Raw genomic sequence first — 23,233 nt, 5'->3', positions numbered from 1 at the left:
CTGCAGGAAATTACCATCTGTATTTTTCATTTATTTCTTTTTAACATCGTCGCTGCGATGAACAGACCGGATACTTATATTGACAGATAAGAAATAACAGGCTTTAAACATAACCTTAGCTCCCAGATTATTGGGTTTGCAATTTCCTTGTCTAAACTACGTCATGGTGAAAGCAAATGATGCTACTTCCTTACAAAATAATTGGGAGAGGGTGAGAAAAGGGGCAGGGCAGTGGAGGGGGATGGGTGAAGCAGAGAGACAGCAAATGAAAGGGCAGACACCAGCCAGATGGCAAACTGGTGAATATCTAAGTTTGCAATCACCTCACATTTACCAGCACTGAACTTTATTTTAAAGATCTTTAAAAATTATGGAGTAACTTGCCAGGCACACGTGGAAAAGATAAGAACTCGATAGAAACGTAATATTGCCACCTATAAATCTAATGGGGAATTCAGGAGAAACCTCCAAGCATAGAGTGGGGACAATGTTGAAAGCACGGTCCTGGAGCAGTTTGCTACAAAGCGAAGTGGTGGAAGCAGATGCTACAGCAATGTTTAAGGGGCATTTAGACAGACACATGAAGAGGCCAGGACCACGTGCAGGCAGATGGGCTTAGTTCGACTGGCATCACGGTTGGTGCAGACACAGTGGGCCGAAGGGCCTGTTCCGGGACTGCACTGTTCTAAGCACAAGTAAAGGCAACAACGCAGAAAGTGCTGGAGGAACTCAGCCGGACAGGCAGCTTCCATGGAGGGAATGGACAGTCAATGTTTCGGGTCAAGACCCTTCATCAGGGCTGGAAAGAAAGAGGGGAGATAGCCACATAAAAAAGGTGGCAGGAAAAGCTCCACCCCCACAAAAAAAGGCAGCCAATCAAAAGAGCTGGTCATTGACCAGGAAGTGGGGTGTGGGGGAGGGTGGCGGCGTACATGCTCCTGTCTAAATCAACAGTGCTGTGGAGAGGGTTGAAAGCTTCAAGTTACTAGGAGTGAACATCACCAACAGCCTGTCCTGGTCCAACCACGTAGATGCCACGGCCAAGAAAGCTCACCAGTGCCTCTACTTCCTCAGGAGGCTAAAGAAATTTGGCATGTCCCCTTGGACACTCACCAACTTTTATTGATGCACCACAGAAAGCATCCTATCTGGATGCATCATGGCTTGGTACGGCAACTGCTCTGCCTAGGACCGCAAGAAACTGCAGAGAGTTGTGGACACAGCTCAGCACATCACAGAAACCAGTCTCCCCTCCACTTCTCACAGCCTCAGTAAAGCAGCCAGCATAATTAAAGACCCCCACCCACCTGGGACATTCTTTCTTCTCCCCCCTCCCATCAGGCAGAAGATACAAAAGCCTGAAAGCACGTACCACCAGGCTCAAGGACAGCTTCTATCCTGTCATCATAAGACTATTGAATGGTTTCCTAGTACGATAAGATGGACTCTTGATCTCACAATCTACCTCGTTATGACCATGCACCTTATTGTCTGCCTGCACTGCACTCTCACTGAAATTTTGGCACTTTAGTCTGCATTCTGTATTGATTTACCTAGTACTACCTCAATACACTGTGTAATGAATTGATCTGTATGAAGAGTGCACAAGTTTTTCACTGTACCTCAGTATATGTGACAATAATAAACCAATTCTTCTGCACTCTCTGGATCCTTTCATTTCTAACTACTGATGGGACATCAACCAACTCAACTTCACTCCCCTTGCCCACTCCAACCTCACCCCTCTGAATGCACTGCTCCCCACACCAATCCCAACTGTCAAACCCACACGTTTTGTGTGTTGCTCCAGATTCCATCATCTGCAGTCCCTAGTGTCTCCATTCTCAATGCTATGGTCAGAGTTCCTTCACCAAAAATGACTCCAGTGGTTCAAGGAGGATCACTACCAAGAGCAATTAGGGACAGGCAATAAACTCCAGTCCAGCAAAACCCACATCCTAAAACGTAAATCAAATGAAAACTACATCAATACAAATACAAGTTTTTTTGCTGGAACAGGCAATAGCACGATGCATCTTAGGTCAGTAGAAACAGTCACTGCATTTTGCAGTTATATTATTCATTACTTAGCAGGTTGGTGGTGTCAGAAGACAGACAATCCTGTCATCACACAACAGAAACAGTTCCTTTAATAAGCACTAAACACAGAATGCAACATACTTTTCTGTCCATCACCTGATCCATCCTCAGATGTGCACTGCTCTGCTTTGAAGTAAATGTACCGCGCTAATCCTCTACCCTTCCCGTTCTCGTCATACTCGCTATCCGTCCCCGAATCCTCTTCCGCCGTGTCCCACGTCTCCTTCTTCCCCTCGCTGGCCTTTGAGCGGCGACTGTACGTGATGCTGTGAGAGTCCAGGCCGTTGGTCAGGGAAATGGGGGCCGTATCCGCATTGCACAAAGTGTCACTGCTGTGGCTGGAGCTGAGAATATCACTGTCCACGGAGCTGGTGCTCCTATCATTGTTCACGTCAGAATCCGACCGCTCCTCCGACTGCAGCGGGGCCTCGGCATCCGAGGAGGGAATCCGGTTTTCCAGTTCCCTGTTGTCCACAGAGGCCGACAATTCGGTCTCTTGTGACGGGGACTCGATCGTTTCAAAGTCACTGCCTTCTGAGCTTTTCAGTCCATCGCCGTTCCCTCCCAACGTGCAGGATGACTGTTGCTGGTGCTGCAGCAGTGAAAGGTTTCTCAGTCTCTCTGTGCTCTCCTCCAAAATAGCCTCCACAGGCTTCCTGCGGGCTGAAGACCCCCTTGCAGACTCGCAGCTGTCTTCTTGGCTGACTGGATCTCCTGCCGCTTTTTGATGTGGACACCTCAGCCCCTGGGACCCCGGCGACTGTTCCGGCAACGAAACGTACAGCCGAATGGTGTTGGCATGCTGGTCTAGTAGATGCCAGAGCTGAGATTCAGTGAACGGTGCCTGATTATCTTGCGTGTCCATGCTTTCGACAAATATCTAGAACACAGTAAAACTCAGGTTAACATGGATTGAAATCACTGTTCTGCAGTCTCACACAGAATAAATGCCATCTTAAACCTTCCTGTTTATCTAGCATTGTTCTTAAACATATGTATGATTTAAGGCAAACTGCTCCATGATCATGCATTACTACTCTGGTTATGGGTTTTTCATGAATGTTAGGGATTATTCTAGTGTTATGAAATTATGGATAGGAGATATTAATTAAAATGAGAACCAGTCTTCAGGAAATAAAACCTGTTTAACTTCAAATGATACTTTGCCATTAAAACCAATCATTGGATGTGGGACATTCTGGTTCTGTCCCATTGAAACTACGCAGGGGAAGACAACAGACGAACATTCACGTTAATTTGTGGTCATTGGAAACTTCAGGATGAGATCAGGGAAGGCAATTAGTGGCCATCCTGTGTATTAACACACTGTTAAAGACACGTCCTGCCACTTAATGCGCAGTTCAGGACAGGTCTATTTTGTCACTTAATATTCTGGTTAGTTGTATAATCAGGGAGCCGTCCCTCAACACTGTAACAAAAGGGGTATATTTTGGGTGTCTGGAGCTTGTGTTGAGAAGCTTTCAGACCAGTCACTGATAGTCAAAGGGGTTCTGCTAGTTGGGATGTGCTCCCATTGTAAATATGTAACTCTGCAAAAGCACTTGTCTAACTTTCAAAATGTTAAAGTAGGTAATTATAGCCATTGAAACTGTAGTTAATCGTTTATTGTTGTCTTTACGTTTAAAAAGTATAAAATGTTGTGTGAGGAGAGAACTAGATTCTGTTCAGAAGATCCGCTGTGTTGAATAAAGACTCTTATATCACCAGCTTCACAGTGTCTCTCTGGTGACTCAGTCACAACACCCCCAATGAATTACTGGTTACAATGTTATGTTGATGTCCACTTTAACACAAACCACTCAAAAACCTTAAATTAGCACAGCAGGTTGGGCAACATCTATAGAAACAGAAACACAGCTAACTTTGCAGTTGATGACAGGTCATTGAGATAAAATATTAGCTCAATTTCTCTCCACAGATGCTGCCCAGTCTACTGAGTAACTCCAGCAATTTTTAACATCAGATTTTCAGCATCTTCAGTGTCTTTTAAATTTGAATTTTTATTTACAGCGTGGTAACAGGCCCTTCCGGCCCAACGAGTCCGCGCCACCCATTTTAAACCCAAATGAACCTACCCGTACGTCTTTGGAATGTGGGAGGAAACCCACGCAGACACGGGAGAACGTACAAACTCCTTACAGACGGCGACGGGAAATCGAACCCCGATCGCTGGCGCTGTAATAGCATTGCGCTAACTGCTATGCTACCGTGCTGCCCCACTGTGTCCTTTTTTAAAATTTTTTTTGGGGGGATTTGGACATTGTTGGTAAAGACTGCATTTATTGTCCAAACCTAACTGTCCCACGTAAAGATGGTGACCTGCTTTCTTGAACCACCGTGGTCACTAGGTTGAAGGTGCTCTCCCAATGTAGTTGGGGAGAGAGTTCCAAGACGCTGATCCAGCAACAATGAATGAATTGCAATTATTTCCAAGTCAGGATGGTGTGCAACTTGGAATGGAATCTAAAGGCAGTAGTGTTCCCATGCACCTGTTGATAGAGGTCACAAGTTTGGGAAATAATGTCATTGTAGCTGAGACAAGTAACCTGCAATGTACTTTGTGGGTGGTGCACACTGCAGTCACAGTGCAGTGGTGGTGAATGGTGTGCAAATCAAGCTGCCTGCTTTGTTGACAAAACTCTTCAGCGTTGATCGATGTTACTGAAGAGCATTCCATTACACTCCCGACTTGTGTGTTGCAAGCTTTGGGGTGTCAGGAGGTGAATCGTCCACTGTAGGATACCTCTAGCCTCTAATCCGGTCTTACAGCCACGGTATACATAGAGGCATTCCAGTAAGGGTTTCTGGTCAATGGTGACCCACAGGATGATGGGTGGGGTGGCAATTAAATGTCAAGGATGGTGGTTAGGCGCTCTTGTTGGAGATGGGCATTGCTTAGTACTTTTATGGCATGAATATTACTTGTCATGTTACAGCCCATGCTCAGATTGTTATCTAGGTCTTGCTGCACATAGGGATGGGCTGCTTTATTTGAAAGCAGTTGCGAATGGAATTGAACATCATGGGATCAGCATCGAACATCTCCATTTCTAACCTTATGAGGAAGGGAAGGTCATTGCAGTAGCTGAAAACATTTGGGCCAAGGAACACTGCTCTGAGGAACTCTTGCAGTGATGTCTACGGATTGGGATGACCCACCTCCAACAACCACACCATCTCTCTGTTTGACCCATGTGTGACTAACCACAGGACGCAGATTGGCTTCAGAATTACCAGGGCTCCTTCACACCACTCTCTTTCAAATGCTGCCCCAATGTCAGGAGCAGTTACTCGCATGTCACCTCTGATTTCAGTGCTTTGGTCCACCTTTGGACTAAGGTTCTGAAGAAATCTGGAATCCAGTGGTTCCAGCAAAACCCAAATTGACCAGGTGAGCAAGAAGGTCGATGAGGGAAAGGCGGTGGACATTTGTCTACGTGGACTTTTGCAAGGCTTTTGACAAAGTCCCACATGGGAGGCTGGTCCAGAAGGTTAAGTTGCTTGGCATTCAGCATGAAGGAGCCAATTGGATTCAACATTGGCTTAGCGGGAGAAGCCAGAGAGTGGTAGTATATGGTTGCCTCTCTGACTGGAGGCCTGTGACTAGTGGTATGCCACAGGTATCAGTGCTGGGTCCATTGTTGTTTATCATCTATATTAATGATTTAAATGATAATATGGTAAACTGGATCAGCAAATTTGTGGATGACACCAAGATTGGGGCCGTAGTGGACAGTGAGAAAAGCTATCGAAGCTTGCAGTGTGACGTTGACCAGCTGGGAAAATGGGCTGAAAAACAGCAGATGGAATTTAATGCAGGTAAGTGTGAGGTGTTACACTTTGGGAGGACTTGCACAGTGAATGGTAGGGCTCTGAGGTGTGCAGTAGAACAAAGGGATCTGGGAATACAGACCCATTGTTTCTTGACAGTAGTGCCAGGTAGATAGGATCATAAAGGGAGCTTTTGGCATTTTGGCCTTTATAAATCAGGGCATTGAGTTGGGATGTTATGTTGAAGTTGTACAAGACGTTGGTGAGGCAAAATTTAGAGTATTGTGTACAGTTCTGGTCATCTACCTACGGAAAAGATATCAATAAGCTTGAAAGACTGCAGAGAAAGTTTACAAGGATGTTGCCAGGACTTGAGTTATAGGGAAAGGTTGAATAGGTTAGGACTTTATTCCCTGGAATGCAGGACAATGAGGGGAGATCTTATAGAGGTATACAAAATTATGAGGGGTATAGATAGGGTGAATGCATGCAGGCTTCCTCCCCCCACCAAGGCTGGGTGAGACTAAAACTAGAGGTCACAGGTTTAGGGTGAAAGGTGAAATATTTAAGGGGAATCTGAGGGGGAACTTTTTCACTCAGAGGGTGGTGCGAGTGTGGAACGAGCTGCCAGCAGAAGTGGTAGATGCGGGTCCAATTGGAACATTGAAGAGAAGTTTGGATAGGTACGTGGATGGGAGGGGTTTGGAGGGATACGGTCCAGGTGCAGGTAGATGGGACTCGGCAGAAGATCAGGTTGGCATGGACTAGATGGGCCAAAGGGCCTGTTTGTGTGCTGTACCAGGAAACAGCGATAATAGCACCTCCCACCACATTGCTTATGATTCACAGTAGTCAGACTAGAGTTATTGTTTTTAAGAGGACAAGTTTCAACGTTGTTGGATAGATGGTCCTATTGTAATTGTACAGATATGACTAGAAGCACAATTCCTCAGTACTACAGCAGGGATGTTGCCAAGTCCTATAGCTTACATTGTATCTTAGCCATTCCTTGATACAGTGGCATGAAAAAGTTTTGGCACCCCTGGTCAAACTTTCTGTTACTGTGAATAGCTAAGCAAGTAAAAGATGACCTGATTTCCAAAAGGCAAAAAGTTAAAGAGGACAAATTTCTTTAATATTTTAAGCAAGATTACTTTTTTTATTTCCATCTTTTATAGTTTCAAAATAACAAAAAAAGGAAAAGGGCCCGAAGCAAAAGTTTGGGCATCCTGCATGGTCAGTACTTAGTAACACCCCTTTTGGCAAGTATCACAGCTTGTAAATGCTTTCTGTAGCCAGCTAAGAGTCTTTCAGTTCTCGTTTGGGGAATTTTCACCTGTTCTTCCTTGCAAAAGGCTTCTAGTTCTGTGAGATTCTTGGGCCGTCTTGCATGCACTGCTCTTTTGAGGTCTATCCACAGATTTTCGATGATGTTTAGGTCAGGGGACTGCGAGGGCCTTGGCAAAACCTTCAGCTTGTGCCTCTTGAGGTAGTCCATTGTCAATTTTTGAGGTGTGTTTAGGATCGTTATCCTGTTGTAGAAGCCATCCTCTTTTCATCTTCAGCTTTTTTTTTACAGACAGTGTGATGTTTGCTTCCAGAATTTGCTTGTATTTAATTGAATTCATTCTTCCCTCTACCAGTGAAATGTTCCCCGTGCCACTGGCTGCAACACAAGCCCAAAGCATGATCGATCCACCCCCGTGCTTAACAGTTGGAGAGGTGTTCTTTTCATGAAATTCTGCACCCTTTTTTCTCCAAACTTTCCTGCATCCTCACCACAAAATTCAACGTCACAAGTTTGCAAAAGAACATCTAAACGAGCCTAATGTATTTTGGAAACAAGTCCTGTGGACTGATGAAGTTAAAATAGAACTTTTTGGCAGCAATGAGCAAAGGTATGTTTGGAGAAAAAAGGTGCAGAATTTCATGAAAAGAACACCTCTCCAACTGTTAAGCACGGGGGTGGATCGATCATGCTTTGGGCTTGTGTTACAGCCAGTGGCACGAGGAACATTTCACTGGTAGAGGGAAGAATGAATTCAATTAAATACAAGCAAATTCTGGAAGCAAACATCACACTGTCTGTAAAAAAGCTAAAGATGAAAAGAGGATGGCTTCTACAACAGGATAACGATCCTAAACACACCTCAAAAATTGACAATGGACTACCTCAAGAAGCACAAGCAGAAGGTTTTGCCATGGCCCTCACAGTCCCCTGACCTAAACATCATCAAAAATCTGTGGATAGACCTCAAAAGAGCAGTGCATGCAAGACAGCCCAAGAATCTCACAGAACTAGAAGCCTTTTGCAAGGAAGAATGGGTGAAAATCCCCCAAACAAGAAATGAAAGACACTTAGCTGGCTACAGAAAGCGTTTACGAGCTGTGATACTTGCCAAAAGGGGTGTTACTAAGTACTGACCATGCAGGGTACCCAAACTTTTGCTTCGGGCCCTTTTCCTTTTTTGTTATTTTGAAACTGTAAAAGATGGAAATAAAAAAGTAATCTTGCTTAAAGTATTAAAGAAATGTGTCCTCTAACTTTATGCCTTTTGGAAATCAGGTCATCTTTTACTTGCTTAGCTATTCAAAGTAACAGAAAGTTTGACCAGGGGTGCCCAAACTTTTGCATGCCACTGTATTAATGGATTGAATTGTATTAGCTGGTTTGTTTTTTCTGATGTGTGGATCCAGGAGGAAGCCAAGATGAACCATCGACTCACTCCTTTTGGCTGAAGAATTTGTAGCCACATTCGGCCTCATCTTTAGTGCTTGTGCTGGGCCTGCTAACATTAATGAGTTGTTGTTTTGGAAATGCCTTCACTCATTAGTGATTTAATTGTCTGTCACCATTCAGAACTGCCCATGGCAGGACTACAGTCACTCATCTGATCCACTGCTTCCGGGATCACTTAGTTTTGCCTTCTACATGCTGCCCCTATGGTTTAGCATTCATATGGACTTCTGCTGCAGCTTTACCAGGTTAGCACATGATTTCTAGGTAATGCCTGGTGCTGCTCCAAGCATGGCCATCTGCATTCTTTATTAATCAAGGGTTGATCCTCTGGCTTGACTGTAGTGCTGTCTGAGATATGGCAGGCCATGAAGTTTGTGCTGGTGTACATTTCTGTTGCTGATGATGGTCAACAATGCCTCCTGGAGGCCATGCTTTGAGCTGCCAAATCCATGCTTAGTCTAGCTCATAAACATGATGACAGTGCCACACATGATAGCAAGTGTCCTCAATGTGAGGATATTAAAGTGCTCACTCCTACCACTGCTGTCCAGAATAGATGCATCACTATAGGGGGATTGGAGAGAACAAGGTTCAGTGGATTTATCCCTTGCACTGGTTTGCTCACCACTGTATATCCCCACCATTGGGAGTATCTACAGGAGGCACTGCCTCAAGAAGGCAACATCCATCAAAGATCCCCACCACCCGGGCCGTGCCATCTTCTCGCAGCTCCCATCGGGCAGGAGGTACAGAAGCCTGAAGTCCCACACCACCAGGTTCAGGAACAGCTACTTCCCTTCAACCATTCCGCTCTTGAACCAACCGGCACAACTATAATCATTAGTTTAGCAACACAATGACCACATTGCACTAAAATGAACTTTGTTTTTTTGTTCTAATGTGTTCTCTCTTGTACAAATTGTGTACAATTTATGATTAATTTGTTTTTCTTGTGAATGCTGCTTATCTGATGCTATGTGCCTGTGATGCTGCTGCAAGTAAGTTTTTCATTGCACCTGTGCACACACGTACTTGTGCCGATAATAAACTTGACTATGACCATATTCAATACTGTAGGTGTACTACACACTAAGAAGTGCGGGAATTCTGATATTTAATTAGACTTGGGAGTGCGCTCTCTTACACGGTTGTGAAATATGCCAGTGTTGATATTTTTGATGAAATGCGAGCTCCCCCAAGTGTCACAGGCTGATATTTGTCCTTTGAACAACATTGCTACAGCAGATCTGATCATTATCCCTTTGCTGCTTGTGGGGGTTTGCTCTGCACAGATTAACTGTCACATTTCCTCCACTTCAAAATAATTTCATTGACTGCAAATCATTTTGTAATCATCGAGGCTCTGTGAGATTACATATATGCCTTTGCACATTTTTCAAAATTTGGATCAATGCATGTAGTAAAATTCTGGATGAATTATGAATGCTTTGGATTAATGATTTCTTGATCTACAAAATACATAAAAAGTTTCACAAATTGCAGTATCCTTTTTTTTAAAAGCACAGATTATTTGAAGTATAAAGGCTTAAACAATCGGTTTCCCAAAGGAAATGAATTATTTAAACTGGTGTATTATGTGACAGGCAGGCATGGTAGTGTAGCGGTTAGCATACACCTTACAGCGCCAGTGACCCAGATTCAATTCCGGCCACTGTCTGTAAGGAGTTTGTACGTTCTCCCCGTGTCTGCGTAGGTTTCTTCCGGGTGCTCCGGTTTCCTCCCACATTCCAAAGATCTACTGGTTAGGAAGTTGTGGGCATGCTATGTTGGCGCCGGAAGCGTGGCAACACTTGAGGGCTGCCCCCAGAACACTACACAAAAGATACATTTCACTGTGTGTTTCAACGTACATGTGATTAATAAAGAAATCTAGAATCTAGATTAACTAAAGAATATAACTGTGCATTCACATACACACAAGCACAAATGTACTCACACACACAGTCCCTCTCTGTATAATCTCACAATTAGCTGCACAACAGGAGCAGCACAATGGAACAGCAGGTATACCTGCTGCCCAATATCACCAGCGACCCAGGTTGAATCGTAATCTCCAGTGCTGTTTGTGGCAGTTTGTACATTCTTCCCGTGACTGCATGGGCTTCTCTTGGGTGCTCCAGTTTCCTCCCACATCCCAAAGACCTGGGTTGGTAGGTTATTATAAATTGCACCTAGCGTAGGTAGGTGGTAAGAGAATCAGGGAGAATTAATGAGCACAGGAGAGAGAATAGGGTACAGAAAAATAAATGGGGATTGCTCTGAGTGCCAGCATCGACACAATGGGCTGAACGGCCTGTCAAAAGGAAAATATGAATATGAAAAATGTATGAAAATCATATTCCACATTAAAATATTTCCCTTCAGCAAAGCAGTATTTTATAATCTGTATTTAATCACTTCATCCTATACAGTTCTTTTAAAGGTGGTTTCATACCAAAAGGTTTTAACACTACCTGCTCCACTCTTATTAAACTGGAGTTGCTTAAATCACACACCTGCAACCATCCAGCTCCCTCTGCTTCTCCATCATCCTTTTACTGATCTTGTAAACTCACCTTATTACTCCTGAAGAATCCTTCAGCCTTCAGTGTTTTGCTGGGCACATGAAGCAACCGCAGGTCATTGCAACAGCGCTCTAGTACAATACGCATGTGTTCAGCAGAGAGTCCTGTTGCCTGTGATTTGAAACAAAAGGCAAATGATTCCCATAAGGGATAGCTTTTAAAAAACCACGCTAACTTTCAAATTAAGGAAAACACTTTTTTTTATTAATATCCTTACTAAATGGCAGCCAAACACTACCACAGCCCCATTCTTCCTTCTACTATCTGTCTGACACTGAACCATTTTTTGATTGACACAAAAGACTACAGATGCTGGAATCTAGAGCAACAAACAATCTGCTGGAGGAACTTAGTGGGTTGAGCAGCATCTGTGAGAGAAAAGGAATTAAAAGAAGTTGTTCAGGGTAAGAGCAAGTTCAGCCAGGCAGAAGAGCGTGTTGGTGGAGGGGAACTGGTTGGATCTTTGTTGCAGAAAGCAGAGGGCTTTAATACCTTCCCCCATGGGGGATAGAGGTGTGTAAAGACTAGGTTCAGGGCAAATTGTCCTGATACAGGGTTTCAACCCGAAACATCAACAATTCTTTCTTACCACCCCCCCCCACCCCCCCAAAGATGCTGCTCAACCCACTAAGTTCCTCCAGCAGATTGTTTGTTGCACTGTATTTGGTACCTTATTTGATCTTAAGAAATGATTCATTGCCAAGACCGTTTACTTCCACCCTCCTGACATCAGGAGGCTCTGCCCCTTCTTCAGCTCATTTGCTGCTGTGACCTTCACCCGTGCATTTGTTAATGATCTGACTATTCCCGGTTCGGTCCCAGATGACCTCCTTTGTTCTACAGCCTCCCTCACCCCCACTGTAACTCTGAGCTCATCCAATACTTTGCTGTCCATATCCTAACCACGTCCCATTCACCATCAGCTCTGTGCACTGACATCCAGTTCAGCAAAGCCTCAATTTAGATATTTCCATTCTCATTTCCAATACTACCCCCTCTGATCACTGTAGCATCCTCTAGCTCTAATGCTCTCCAACATCTCTATGCACCTCTAGCTCCAGCTTCCTGCTTATCGCTGAATTTAACCCCAGCACCGTTGGTGGACGAGCCTTCAGCTGCTGAGCCCAAACTCCACAATTCGCTTCTGCAAACTCTGCTTTCACCTCTCCTTTAACCGGGAAGTTTATATTCTGCAAATTTGGGCAAGCTTTTTATCATCTCCCCTAATATCTTCTTACTGAAACATAGCAAATATTGTTACAGCTTTCTCCTTGTATCTCTTGACCCCTCTAGCAATAAAAACCTTATCTAAATCCTTCTTGAATACATATAATGTTTACAAGATGATAAGAGGCATAGATCGAGTGGACAGTCAGAGACTTTTTCCCAGGGCGACAACGGCTAACACGAGGGGACATAATTTTCAGGTGATTGGAGGAAGGTATAAGGGGGACGTCAGGTAAGTTTTTGTACACAGAGAGTGGTGGGTGCGTGGAATCCACTGCCGGCAGAGGTTGTGGGGCAGATACATTAGGGACATTTAAGAGACTCTTAGACACATGAATGATAGAGAAATGGAGGGCTGTGTGGGAGGGAAGGGTTACATAGATCTTAGAGCAGGATAAAATGTTGGCACAACATTGTGGGCTGAAAGGCCTGTACTGTGCTGTCGTGTTCTATGTTCTATAGTTATTTGGCCTCAACTGTTTTCCTTGGTAGAGAATTCCACAGGTTCACCACTCAACCTTGTGCTTTACGCCTTAAGCTAAGACTGACTCCTGATCCTGGGCTGCCCCACCATAGGGAACATCCTTCCTGCATCTAATATGTACAATCCGATTAGTATGTTTGTGAGAAATCCCCTCTTGTTCTTCCGAACACTAGCGAATTCAGTTTAATTGACTCAATTTCTCTTCATACATCAGCCTTGCTATCCCAGGGATGGTGATCCTCTGCTGAACTGCCTCCATAGCAAAAACATTCTCAGACAAGACTAAAACTGCACAGTATACTCATGGGTAGGGTCTCACTGTAGAAATGCAGCAAGATATCCCTGCTTCTGCCCTCAAATCCCCTTGATATGAAGGCCAGTGTACAAGATGCCTCTTAACTGCCTCTTGCACCTGCATGTTTACTTTCAGCAAGCAGTGCACAAGGACACAGGTCTCATTGCACCTCCCCTTTTTCCAAATCTATTGCCTTTCAGATAGTAATCTGCCTTCCTGTTATTGCCAATGTGGATAACCTCGTGTTTATTCACGTCATACTGCACCTGCTGTGTGTCTGGCCGCTCCCTCAGCCTGTCCTAATCAACCCGCAGCTTCTCCACAAACTTCTCAAAGCTCACCCTTCCATCCAGCTTTGTGTCCTCTGCAATCCTGGAGCTATTACATTTAACTCATTAATATGTATTGTGAATAGCTGGGGTCCCAGCACTGATCACTGTGGTATCCCATTAGTCACTGTCTGCCACTTGGAAAACACCTGTTTATTCCTACTGTTTCCTGTCCACCAGCCAATTGTTCATCCATATCTGCACCTTACCCCTGATACCATGTGCTTTAATTTTGCATGCTAATCTCTTATGTGCGATCTCACTGAAAGCTTTCTGAAACCACATCTACTGGTTCTCGTGTATCTATTCAGCTAGTTATATCCTCCAAAAATTCAAGATTTGTCAAGCTTGGTTTCCCTTTCACAAGTCCACGTCAGTTCTCCAAGAGCTCTGCCATTACATCTTCTATAATGGACTCCAGCAATTCCCCCTATCAAGAGTTGGGTCTGTATCCTTCGGAGTTTACATGAGGGGTGATCTTATTGAAACATATAGGATCCTCAGGAGGCAGACAGGGCAGATGCCGAGATGTATCTGCTAATGAGGGGACATTATTTCAAGAAAAGGGGTTGGTCATTTAAAACAGGTACATAAAAATTTCTTCTCGCAGTGGGCAGTGAGTCACTGGAATTTCCCACCCCAGAGAGCTGTGGAGACTGGATCATTAGAAGATACATTTTTGAAAGATCGGGGGATTGAGGGCTATGCAGATCTGGTAGAGGAGGAATTGAGGCCTGGGGAAGATCAGCTACGATCACATTGAATGGTAAGCCAGAGTCTGAGAGGTGGTCTACACCTGCTACAACTTGTTTGTGTTCTTATATCAGGCTGACCATTCCCTCTCTACTTTTTATTAAATAATGGGATTACATTAGCCACCATCCAATCCATTATAAAAACAGAAAATGATGGAAAAACCCATGGGGTCAGGCAGCATCTGAAGAGCTGCTGCTTCACAGTGCTGGAGACCCAGGTTCAATCCTGACCTTGGTTATTGTCTGTATGAAGTTTGCACATTCTGCTTGTGACATAGCTTTCCTCCCGCATCCCAAAGACGTGCGGGTCAGTAGGTTACTTGGCTGCTGTAAATTGTCCCGAATGTGTAGGTGAGTGACAGAATCTGGGGGGGGGGGGGGGGGGGGGGGTAGTTGATTAGAACATGGGGAGAATAAAAAATGGGATTAATGTAGATTAATGTAGAATTAGTGTAGATGGGAGGTTGCTGGTCGGTGTGGACTCAGTAGGCTGAAGGGTCTGTTTCCAGCTGCATCTATGACTCTGATGAAAGTGCCAAGCAACTTTATCGTGAGCAGGCTGAGCAAAGTCCCATGTTTGAGGTTAGTGCCAACTGCACACGGTCACATTAAACACTTTCAGCCCAAATGTCCCAATGGAAATGTTCACTGCTCGTAGACTAAACATTCTTGCTTCTGCAAATGTTTCAATATGCTCTCAGAATAACATTACAACACTAATCCAAAATAAAATTGATAAACAGAAGATTTATGAGCATCTGCCTTTATAATCATCACATGCAAAAACTTGCATCAACATGCAGTGCACACCAAAGCATCAAGGATATCACCAATGAAACAATGGATAATGCAGTTGGTCGACTTCACACTAATGATGTGAAAGCCTAGAGCTCCACTCTGTGGACAAAGACTGATCAAGCATGAAGTTAGAACAGGTGATCACTGAGCTCTGTGATAACTGGAGTGGCCAGATAATACTCTCACATCCGTACATCCATATCCAAAGGAACCACCACCTAAAAGCTTGTCATTAAATACGAGAACTGCTATGCAGCAAGGTGTGGTGATAGCTTAGGAGACAAATTTCCTGAAAACAGAACAAGCTTTTTGCATTCTTTTCACTGGTAGGCAGGATCTAGAACAGCATGCAGTTTAGATTCACATAGTGAGTGCAACTGGGTCAAGGAACAGGTAGAAGCAGAGAGCAGGAGAAAGGTGGTGAAAAATCAGCTGTAGCCATCCATACATGCAAAGTGAGTGGGGGGGGGTTTAGCTGGCCATCCTTCTGAGAAGCTTGGTTATGGGCAATGGTATGGGGAGCCTTGGGCAATGGTGGACAGCAAGAAGGTGTGGGCGCTGTAAGTGGTTGGCACTCGGCAGGAGCATGAACCCAAAAAAGATGATCTGCTCTGCTGTCCTGATCTTGACCGTTTCCCATAACCCTCGAATCCCTTACAGACCAAAAATAACCTATCTTGGCTTTTAGTATATTCTGGTTAGATCCACATGATTCAGTCAGATTAACTATGCCCCTACTAGATTCCTCCAGAAGGGGAAGCACCCTCAGCACCAAGCCCCCTCGGAATACATTTCAATAAGGTCACCTCTCATTCTTCTAAACTCCACCACGTTTAAACCAAACCTGCACAACTTTTCCTCGTTAGACAACCCCTTCATTCCAGGAATTCACCTAGTGCACCTTCTCTGAACTGCCTCTAATGCAAGTATTTAAAGAGATCAAATAGCAGACAGTAAGTCCAAGTGTGATGCTCTGTATAGTTGTAGCAAGATTTCACTAGTTTTATACTTCATCCCTTTCAGCTTTCTATTTACTTGCTGTACCTCAGGCTAACTTTGTGTTTCATGTGTGAGGACGTTCTACAGCGACATTCCCATTTAAACAATATTTTCCTTTTCCATTCATCCTACCTGAGTGGATAACCTCACCTTTGCCAACATAATTCTCCATGTGGCAGAGAGAGAGGGGATTGGCAGAGGGAGGAAGGGGACTGAAGGGAGCGGAGAGGAATGTCAGGGAGAGAAGGGAGTGGAACAACTCGACAATGTTGCAGCTGATGTTGATGCAGCCTGGGCAAAGACTCAAGCTGAACAACTGCAAGTTCACACCACACTTCTACAAACAACTTCTCTGAAGTCCATGTTTCACCTGGATATATTGGAATAGAATGTGTTTCCCTGCAAAAAACATTCAAACCCACCCATGAATGGCAGTGTTTCTCCACAGTGACTCCTGCATCAATAAAAATTAATTTAAATCATCCATTTCTGTAAATTTTCAGATCACACACCATGGAAACAGGCCCTTCAGCCTATCATATCCATGCTGACCATTTACCAGCACTTGGTCCATAGCCTTCTATGCCTTGACAATTCAAGTGCTCATTTAGATACTAAAACGTTGAGAGAGTACCTGCCTCCACCACCCTCTCAGGCAGCGCGTTCCAGATTCCAGGTGGAAAAAAGTTCTTCCTCAGATCCCCTCTAAACTTCTTACCTCTCTTAGGCATCTCTGCAATGGGGAGACATTTCCTACTATCTAACCTATCTCTGCCACTCATAATTTTGCATACAGGTCATCCCTTGGTAATGAATGGGTTCTGTTTATACAGTCATCCATTAGTTGACTTTGTCCATAAGTCAGCAAATACACAGGAATCACTCAGTGTGGCATCAGAAGTACAAGACTGATAAAGAATTACTGGAAGTGGAGAGAGAGAGGAAACTAAGTCTGCTGTTTGTAGGAACAAATGTATGAATGTACATCAGACATTTGAATTTTGTAATATTATGGGAATTCGTTCTTAAGTAGGGATGTCCATGTCGGGTGTTCATACCTGGCGACAGCCTGAACCTCTATCAGTTCCCCCCTCAAGCCTCTTCTGCCTCAATGTAAACAAACACAACGTACCTAATCTCACCTCATACTGAAATATAACATCCCAATGAATTTCCACTGTGGCCACCAGAACTGTACAAGGTACTCCAGCTCTGGCCTGATCAAAGCTTTATCTCCATTGTGATTAATTCAAAGAAACTTGATAAATTCCTTATGGTGCTAAATATCAGTGGGGAATATGCAAAAAATGTGCTGATAGAGTAATGCTTATAGCTTCGTGCCCTAATTTTAACTGTCCCTTTAATTACAAATCACTCACTCAACAGCTGCGGGGAGAGAGACGAACATTTCAACCATCCACTTTGCTCAGAACTGACAACAGATCAAATCAGTTCACTGATGTTCAGACAACAAATGCAGAGTGCGAACAGGCATTGGAAATGCAAAAGTGAGATTAGTCAGTACAAGTGGCCCAATATTGACCTTCATTTTCTCTCCTGGTAAATTTTCTTTCTGGGCACATCCCTCCCCACCATTGGTAGTATCTACAGGAGGCACTGCCTCACGGCAGCAACATCCATCATCGAAGATCCCTAGCATCTGGGCCATGCCATCTTCTCACAGCTCCTACTGGGCAGGAGCTACAGAAGCTTGAAGTCCCACACCACCAGGTCAGGAACAGCTACTTCCCTTCAACCAACCCTAATCACTACCTTGGTATAGCAACACTGGGACCACTTTGATCACTTTGCACTACAATGGACTTTGTTTTTTTTGTTCTAATCGTGTTCTTTCCTATAAAAAGTGTGTTTCATTTATGTTTTTCTTGTGAATGCTGCTTATATGATTCTATGTGCCTGTGATGCTGCTGCAAGCAAGTTTTCATTGCACATATGACAATAAACTCGACTTTGACTTTTGTGCTATTTAATAACCCAAATTTGCACCATTCGGGTTCTTTTCCCATGCTCCTGAACTGCAATTTTAGTTCATCTTTTCCCTCAAGTGGGCCTCTCTTTCCCCCATTACCGTGGTCTCGCCAGTAACTCGGTTCTTTCCCTGTTGAACAAGTCAGCGCACATTTAATCCATGGACATCTGTGATTAAAAACCTGTGATTCAGCCATCATTACAGAAGCTTAGCAGAGGTTTCAGATTAAAGACTGTTCTGAAGAGGCTGTTTCCACACATGCTGTCTGACCTGCTGAGAGCTTCCAGCATTTTTTTGTTTCTATTTCAGATTCCAGCATCTGCAGTTTTCATTTTGCTTTTTAATTCCAGTAAGTGAAATCTGTGATCATACAAGGAACAGGAACACGTCTTCTCAACTTCTCCTCAGAGGACAACTCCCCCATGGCAGAAATCAATCAAATGAATCTGCGCTGCACTGAATCCAAGTATAATGTCCTTTCAGTTCAGATATCCAAACTGTTCACAAGAGTTCAAACAGGATTGCTCTGAAGCACAGTACAATCTTTTTTTAAGTTCACTTTAACCTCCTTGTAATAAAATGTGACATATCACTTGCCATCCTAATTGATTGCTCTACCTGCATGTTTACTTTCTACGTCTCATGAACCAGTACCCAGGATGATTCTGTACACAAAACATTAGTTTCTCACCACTTAAAAACCTTTTTCTATTCTTTGTACCAAGCAATAAACAATAAATTTTCCCACAAAGTGTCCTCAGCCATTCACACATCCCGCTTGCAACCACTCGCAGACTCTTAGCGTCCCCTTTAGCACTCTTTCCCACCTAGTTTTGTAGCATTAGCACGCCTGGACAACTTACATTGCCTTTCAACTTAAGCATTAATGTAAGTTGTTTATTATAAAGGATGTGATATCAGGACACCTAGAAAATATCAACAGGATTAAACCACACGAGTGACACAAAATGCTGGAGGAATTCAGCAGGTCAGACAGCATCTATGGAGGGTGGTAAACAGAATGTTTTGAGGAGACCCTTGTCCTGATGAAGGGTTTCAACCCAAAACATCGACCATCCATTTCCACCCATAGATGCTGCCTGACCTGCTGAGGTCCTCCAGCATTGTGTGTGTTGCTCCAGATTTCCACCGTTTGCAGTCTCTCTTGCATCTCCATTAAACACTGTGAATTTATGAAAGGGAAATCATGGAGGATATTGAGGTGTAAGTGGCAGACTAGATAAATGTGTATTTGGATTTTCAGAAGGCTCACGTGATGTTAGTGTGCAAAATTAAAGCATATGTGCTTGGCCAGCATGGTTTGACAGGATACAGTAGGAATAAATGGGACATTTTCAGGGTGGTAGGTAGAGACTAGTCGGGTACAGCAGGGATCAGTTCTTGGGCCCCATCTATTCACAATCCACAGCAATGATTTGGATGAGGGAAGCAAATACAACACTTTCAAATTTGTTGCTGGCACAAAACTGGATGGGATTGAGAGTTATGAGAAGGGTCCAGGGGCTTCAAGGTGTTAAGTGAGTGGGCAGATACATAACAGGTGAAGTTATTGGTTTTGGTAGGAAAACCAGAAAGGCAGTGTGGTTAAATTACATTGGATTGGGAAGTGTTGATGGACAACGTGATCTGGTTGTCCTTGTCAATGAAAGAAAACGTACAATCAGTTGGCAAGTGGCTTGTTGGTCTTCACTGCAAGAGGATTTGAGTATTGGAGCAAGGATGTTTTCCTACAATTATACAGGGCCTTGGTGAGACCACACCTGGTGCAATGTGCAGAGATTTGGTCTTCTTACCCAAGAAAGCATATACTTGCCATTGAGTATGAGTGCAACAAAGATTCACCAGACTGATCCCTGGATGGCAGGACTGTCATGCGAGGAGAGATTAGACAGACTTTATTCAACAGAGTTTAGAAGAATGTGAGATTACTTCACTGAAATGCAAAAACATCTGATAGGAATTGACTGGATGCAAGGAGGATGTTTCCCCTAGATGGGAGTTGGTCTAGGACCAAGGGTCACAATCTCAGGATACAGGATAAGACATTTGAGATTGAGGGGAGGAGATATTTCTTCATTCAGAAGGCGGTGAATCTGTGGGATTGTCTACCAGCAAAAGCTGTGGAGACCAAATCGCTAAATATAATGGAGTAGCAGATGGGCAGATTTCCAGACACAAAAGGAATCAAGAGACATGGGAAAACAGCAGGGATATCATATTGAGGTCGAGCCTCAGCCATGATAGCACTGAGTGACAAAGCAGGCTCGAAAAGCTGAGTAGTCTACTTCTGCTATTTTACTTTGTTTCTAGGAACTGCTGAGGATTCAGCACCCTTCCCTGTGACACTCCACTGGGTGAATGCCCAATTTTTCTGTGCCCTTCAGCCAATCTCACAATCCTTCCCCCCATCTCATGTACTTTTTTTTTGTGTAACAACCTTGTGGTTTCCATATTTTCCAAATTTACAGTTGGGAAAACTTGGAGGTAAGGTGAACGGTGAGGAGACTAGCGCTGGCCTTCAAGCCGATGGAATGGGTGGGTAGGTGTCAAATGAAACCTCCTGCTGACAAATGGGAAGGGCTGAATTTTGACAGGAAGAACGAAGAGGCAACAGAAACTAGAGGACACAATTCTAAACAAGGTACAAGAACAGAGGAAACTGGGGTGTATGTGCATAGTGGAACTCAGCAGGCCAGGCAGCATCCGTGGAGAAAAGCAGGAGGTCAATAACCGACTTCTTTACGTCACAGATGCTGCCTGGCCTGCTGAGTTCCTCCAGCATCATCATGTTTTTCATCTTGATTCCAGCATCTGCAGTCCTTTGTTTCTCTCCTATATGTACATAGTTCTTGAAAATACCAGGGAAGGCCAAGTTGTAGTTAAAAGCATACAAGATCCAGGATTTTATTGACAAGGAAGTCGTGAGGAAGCTTTAGGAAACACTAGTTCACCACAACTGACCAATTCTGGCTTTAAACTCTGCCCCAAGGAGGGCAGTCCCAGCATCTCCAATTTATCACACAACTACCCAGGAATCATTGGATAATCTCTTCTGCACCCTCTCCAAAGCTTTCTCAGAGGTTCAGGGGGATCTGATAGAGATACGTGAGATCAGGAAGTGTCCAAACAGAGCAAATAAAGAGAAACTGTTCCCATTGATAGGAGGGTCAAGAACCAAAAGTGACACAAGAAAAAATGTTTTAATGCAGTGAGTGGTTGGGATCTGGAGTGCACGGGCAGGGGTAGCAGGAAGGGTGGATTCAATTACCCCAATCCAGAGAGGTGGATAACCACCCGAAAAACGACTTGCACACCTACGAGGAAATGGGACTGTCTGGATCCCCCACATAGAGCCAGTGTGGACCTGATGGGATGAACGGCCTCTCTCAGCTGTAACCATTGTTATTAAATCTCTTTGAAAATTCAGATATGCCACATCGCCCGATTTTCCCTCATCTACCTTGCTAGTTATATCCTCAGAAAAAAATTATCAGATTTATCAAACGAGATTTTCCCTTCAGACAAGCATGTTAATTCTGCTCATTCTTATAACTACTTCAGTCTGGTTACCACTGGTATAATGACAAATTCCAGCATTTTGCTGGCAAGGTATCAGGCTAACTAGCATTTAGTTCCCTAATTTTTTCTCTCCCCCCACCCCACATTAAAACACAGTGTTCCATTTGCTACCTTCCAATATGCTGGGACATTTCCAGGGAATTTTGGAAGACCATCACCAAGGCATCCACCATCTCTGCAGTCACCTCTTTTAGAAACCCAAGATACAGGCAGCCAGTCCAAGGGTATTTGATATTAAATGATAAATTCCTCTGTGTCATTAGATTTTGATTCCCTACCCCAATTCTGCTACTCTTATTCTGTGCAGTGAAGAAATGTAAACAAACTCATTCCCTCCACTATTAGTGAACAACTTCTGCACTGTGTGGTATCTACACAACAGGGACTGGTGTAGTTTACTCTGACAGCACCTCATAAACCCACCTCCCAACAGCAAGGGCATCAGGTGCACCACACACACATATAGCCAGCGCTTCATCACCGCTGGGTCTAAACCCAGGACCGCGCTCCCTGATTGCACTGCAGAGCTGCTTTCACCAGAAAACTACGACTCACCCCACCATCTCAAAGATAATTAAGGATGGACGAGAAATGCTGGTCATCACCGATCCCATCCCCCCACCAAAAAATTGTTTGATTGCTTTGCTATTTCCTTATTCTCTGTAATATTTTCACCTATTGCCTCAATGGGATCTAAGTATTTTTGCTAACCTGCCACTTCACAGAGCTATAGTAGCTCAGTCGGTTGTGCTTTTCCAGCTAAATTGCTCTCATGACTTAATTTCTCTATCAAATTTTTTTGATCAGAATCACAGAACAGTTACAGCACAGGAGCCAGCCATTTGGCTAGTCAAGTCATATGGGCTCAATGCAAGAACCATCCAGTTAGATCCACTCCCCGTTACCTTGTAAAATCTTTCCCTTCAGCTTGTTACTTGGCTCTTTTTTGAGAGCTGTAATTGAATTGGCTTCTATCACCCCAGTAGTGCCTTTCACCAGTTGTTAGGTCATTTTTTCCTCATGTCACATATCAATTTTGTACTTGCTACTTGTCTTTATCTTAAAATCCTCACTTCCTTTACTGCTGCCTGGCAATAAATATTCCGAGCTATCCTTTCCTGATTCAGGTACATGGGTCAGATAAAAACTAAATGTTCATACTGAGCAGGTGGTCACATCTGTCTACTGCTAATCATATTGAAACTTATGACTTGAGCCAGCACTGCTGGCAGGTGGACATTCAGTCTACCGTGACAACAACGCACTGTGGACTCTGCAGATGCAACACAACTACAAAAACACACACAAACTCGTGAACCAAACGGCCCACAGCTCCTACCTGGGAAATGATCTGTTTGAACTCGGCCACTGTTTGGTTAAGATAGGCCCGAACACTGATGGGTGGAGCCAGCGTTTCTGTCTTCAGGTCAACCACGTGCACCTTCACCATCACTTCTGAACAAAAAGTAATGGATGAACATGAGATGGGCAAGAATGACAATGACATGTTTGTTCTGCAGCTGACCTTTGTCAACACCA

The 23,233-nt window shown here is 43.9% G+C and overlaps 1 protein-coding gene across 4 annotated transcripts in view; it reads right to left on the bottom strand.

Annotated features, from left to right (window-relative positions):
• usp47 (ubiquitin specific peptidase 47) overlaps positions 1-23,233 on the bottom strand; it is a 151,263-nt gene that overhangs the window by 24,103 nt on the left and 103,927 nt on the right. For 2 of the 4 annotated variants that reach the window (XM_052028850.1, XM_052028847.1), the window contains exons 18-20: positions 23,034-23,149; positions 11,209-11,328; positions 2,197-2,980 (exon numbers count right to left, since the gene is read on the bottom strand). In XM_052028850.1, the coding sequence (XP_051884810.1) occupies positions 2,197-2,980; positions 11,209-11,328; positions 23,034-23,149 (1,020 nt within the window). Of the gene's footprint in view, positions 1-2,181; positions 2,981-11,208; positions 11,329-23,033; positions 23,150-23,233 lie in introns of all 4 variants that reach the window. The other 2 variants (XM_052028849.1, XM_052028846.1) reach the window with 1 other exon arrangement.

Source organism: Pristis pectinata, chromosome 14 (genome assembly GCF_009764475.1).
Source record: "Pristis pectinata isolate sPriPec2 chromosome 14, sPriPec2.1.pri, whole genome shotgun sequence".
NCBI classification, from domain to species: Eukaryota; Metazoa; Chordata; class Chondrichthyes; order Rhinopristiformes; family Pristidae; genus Pristis; species Pristis pectinata.
Note: the sequence above shows the minus strand (reverse complement) of the source record. Positions and strands in the feature narration are given on the sequence as shown.